Below are 1,687 nucleotides of genomic sequence, written 5' to 3' on the forward strand. Positions count from 1 at the left end.
TGATCACAATAGGAACCAACCAATCGAGCATACAGCGAACGAAGCACTTGGCACTACGCTTCTACTTCCTACGCGATTTGGTCAGAGGTGGAAGGTTCAAATTGACTTACATGCCAAGCAGCATCATGCCAGCCGATGTGTTTCGAAGCACGTGCCCGGAGACAAGCTGCACAATGCAATGAGTTTTAAGGGCATGGGAGGTCGTTGTGGTTTCTGCCCACAAGTTCACGTCCATTCGTACACTACCCTATCCCTCTTGAAGGCGGCAACATCTAGAACGACGGAAGCAGACAACCGGAAAGATCGCAGCACAAAGATCAGCGGCATAGTTGCATTTCACTTCCTATTACAACTACTTGCAAAGCTAACCCCGTATTTGCAAGACAGACAAGAGATGGAAGTCAACAGTTTCGGTTACCTCGGAAGTGAATGGAGTCCTTGCGACGCGCAGGGACTCTCATGGCGAATGTGATCTGCCCTGCGGCGCTTCTAAGCTGAGGTTTAGCTACCGTGCATTTTTTACCAATTATATGCATGTGTTTTTTGGTTGGTCAATGGTTGTAAAGTGTCATCACTACGAGCACAAGGACCTTCCAGAATACCAACACACATTCCCGTACGTGGTTACTCGTCATCTTCCACACTGATTGGATCGATTCCTGCTTCACCTAGGACTGTGATCATGTCGTCCGACTCCTCGTCGCCCAGCGCAGCTGCTTCGAGTGCCTGCGCGAACTCGTCGATGCAACGAGCGTCTTCAACTTCCGCTGTCAGGACACGACGCAGCTCAGCAGACGTCATCCCGTCCAACTTGACCGTGGCTGCATCGAAGACATCGCTCGGGACCAACACGTTCTCCGGTAACATCCCCTTGCGCTCTTCCTTGTGCTTAGACATGTGTGGCACCTTATAGCCATTGCCGCCGAACAGCTTCAAGGTCTCTACCAAGCACGACTGAAGCGTCAAGAACGTGTGATTCAAACGCACCAAGGGGTACTCCTCGAACGCGCACCCTCGTGGCCAACGAGCTCGTCAATTGTGCGCGCTGACTTGCGGTGTTGTAGGGATTGGATGGCCGCAAAGAAACCGAGATCCAAGACGTTTGTGTCCGGAGAGTTTGGCGGCTGCGGGGCGAGGGACATCATCCAGCCCAACGACCGGTACGTGTTGAAGGCGGATTGGAGCTCGGGGTCCGATGGCGTAACATGAGCTCGGGCATTGTCGTGCTGCGTTTGAAGGTGTTGTCGACCTGTGGCCATTTGGCGATGACGGCAGGCAAGACCTTTTCCAGCAAGACGGTACGGTACACGTCCTTTGTCACGACGACTGACTTGGTTTCGAGGGTTCCAGCTTTACGGTTCACATTGTCACGTTGCGCTTCGACGGTCGCCACAAATGGTCATACGCCGATCTTGCCGTCCCACCACTTGTCGGTGACGCAGTCGAACCGCGGACGAGCCACAGCGCAGAGGAACATTACTTTCGTAATATACCGTTTGCTTTTGCACTCTCGTTTTGGCTCTTTCTCTCCAGGTACGAGATAATACTTACGGCTGACCTTGGTGAAGTAAAACCACTTCTCATCCAAGTGCACGTACTGCAGCATATTGTTCAGCTCTAACGAACTGGACCGCATGCTTCAAACGGACGAACTTGTTTGCGTCAGTCAGACATGGTTTAATCGCGT

General features: G+C 52.3%; 1 protein-coding gene across 1 annotated transcript; it reads right to left on the reverse strand.

Annotated features, from left to right (window-relative positions):
• Positions 1–624: 624 nt before the first annotated feature.
• On the reverse strand, positions 625–1,636 carry H310_03074 (hypothetical protein; the record flags this gene model as incomplete). Its single annotated transcript, XM_008866824.1, has 4 exons — positions 625–941; positions 1,013–1,226; positions 1,283–1,377; positions 1,552–1,636. The coding sequence occupies 4 exons, from the start codon at positions 1,634–1,636 to the stop codon at positions 625–627; spliced, it is 711 nt and encodes a 236-aa protein (XP_008865046.1).
• Between the last annotated feature and the right edge of the window lie 51 nt (positions 1,637–1,687).

Source organism: Aphanomyces invadans (assembly GCF_000520115.1).
Source record: "Aphanomyces invadans strain NJM9701 unplaced genomic scaffold supercont1.4, whole genome shotgun sequence".
Taxonomy (NCBI): Eukaryota; Oomycota; class Saprolegniomycetes; order Saprolegniales; family Verrucalvaceae; genus Aphanomyces; species Aphanomyces invadans.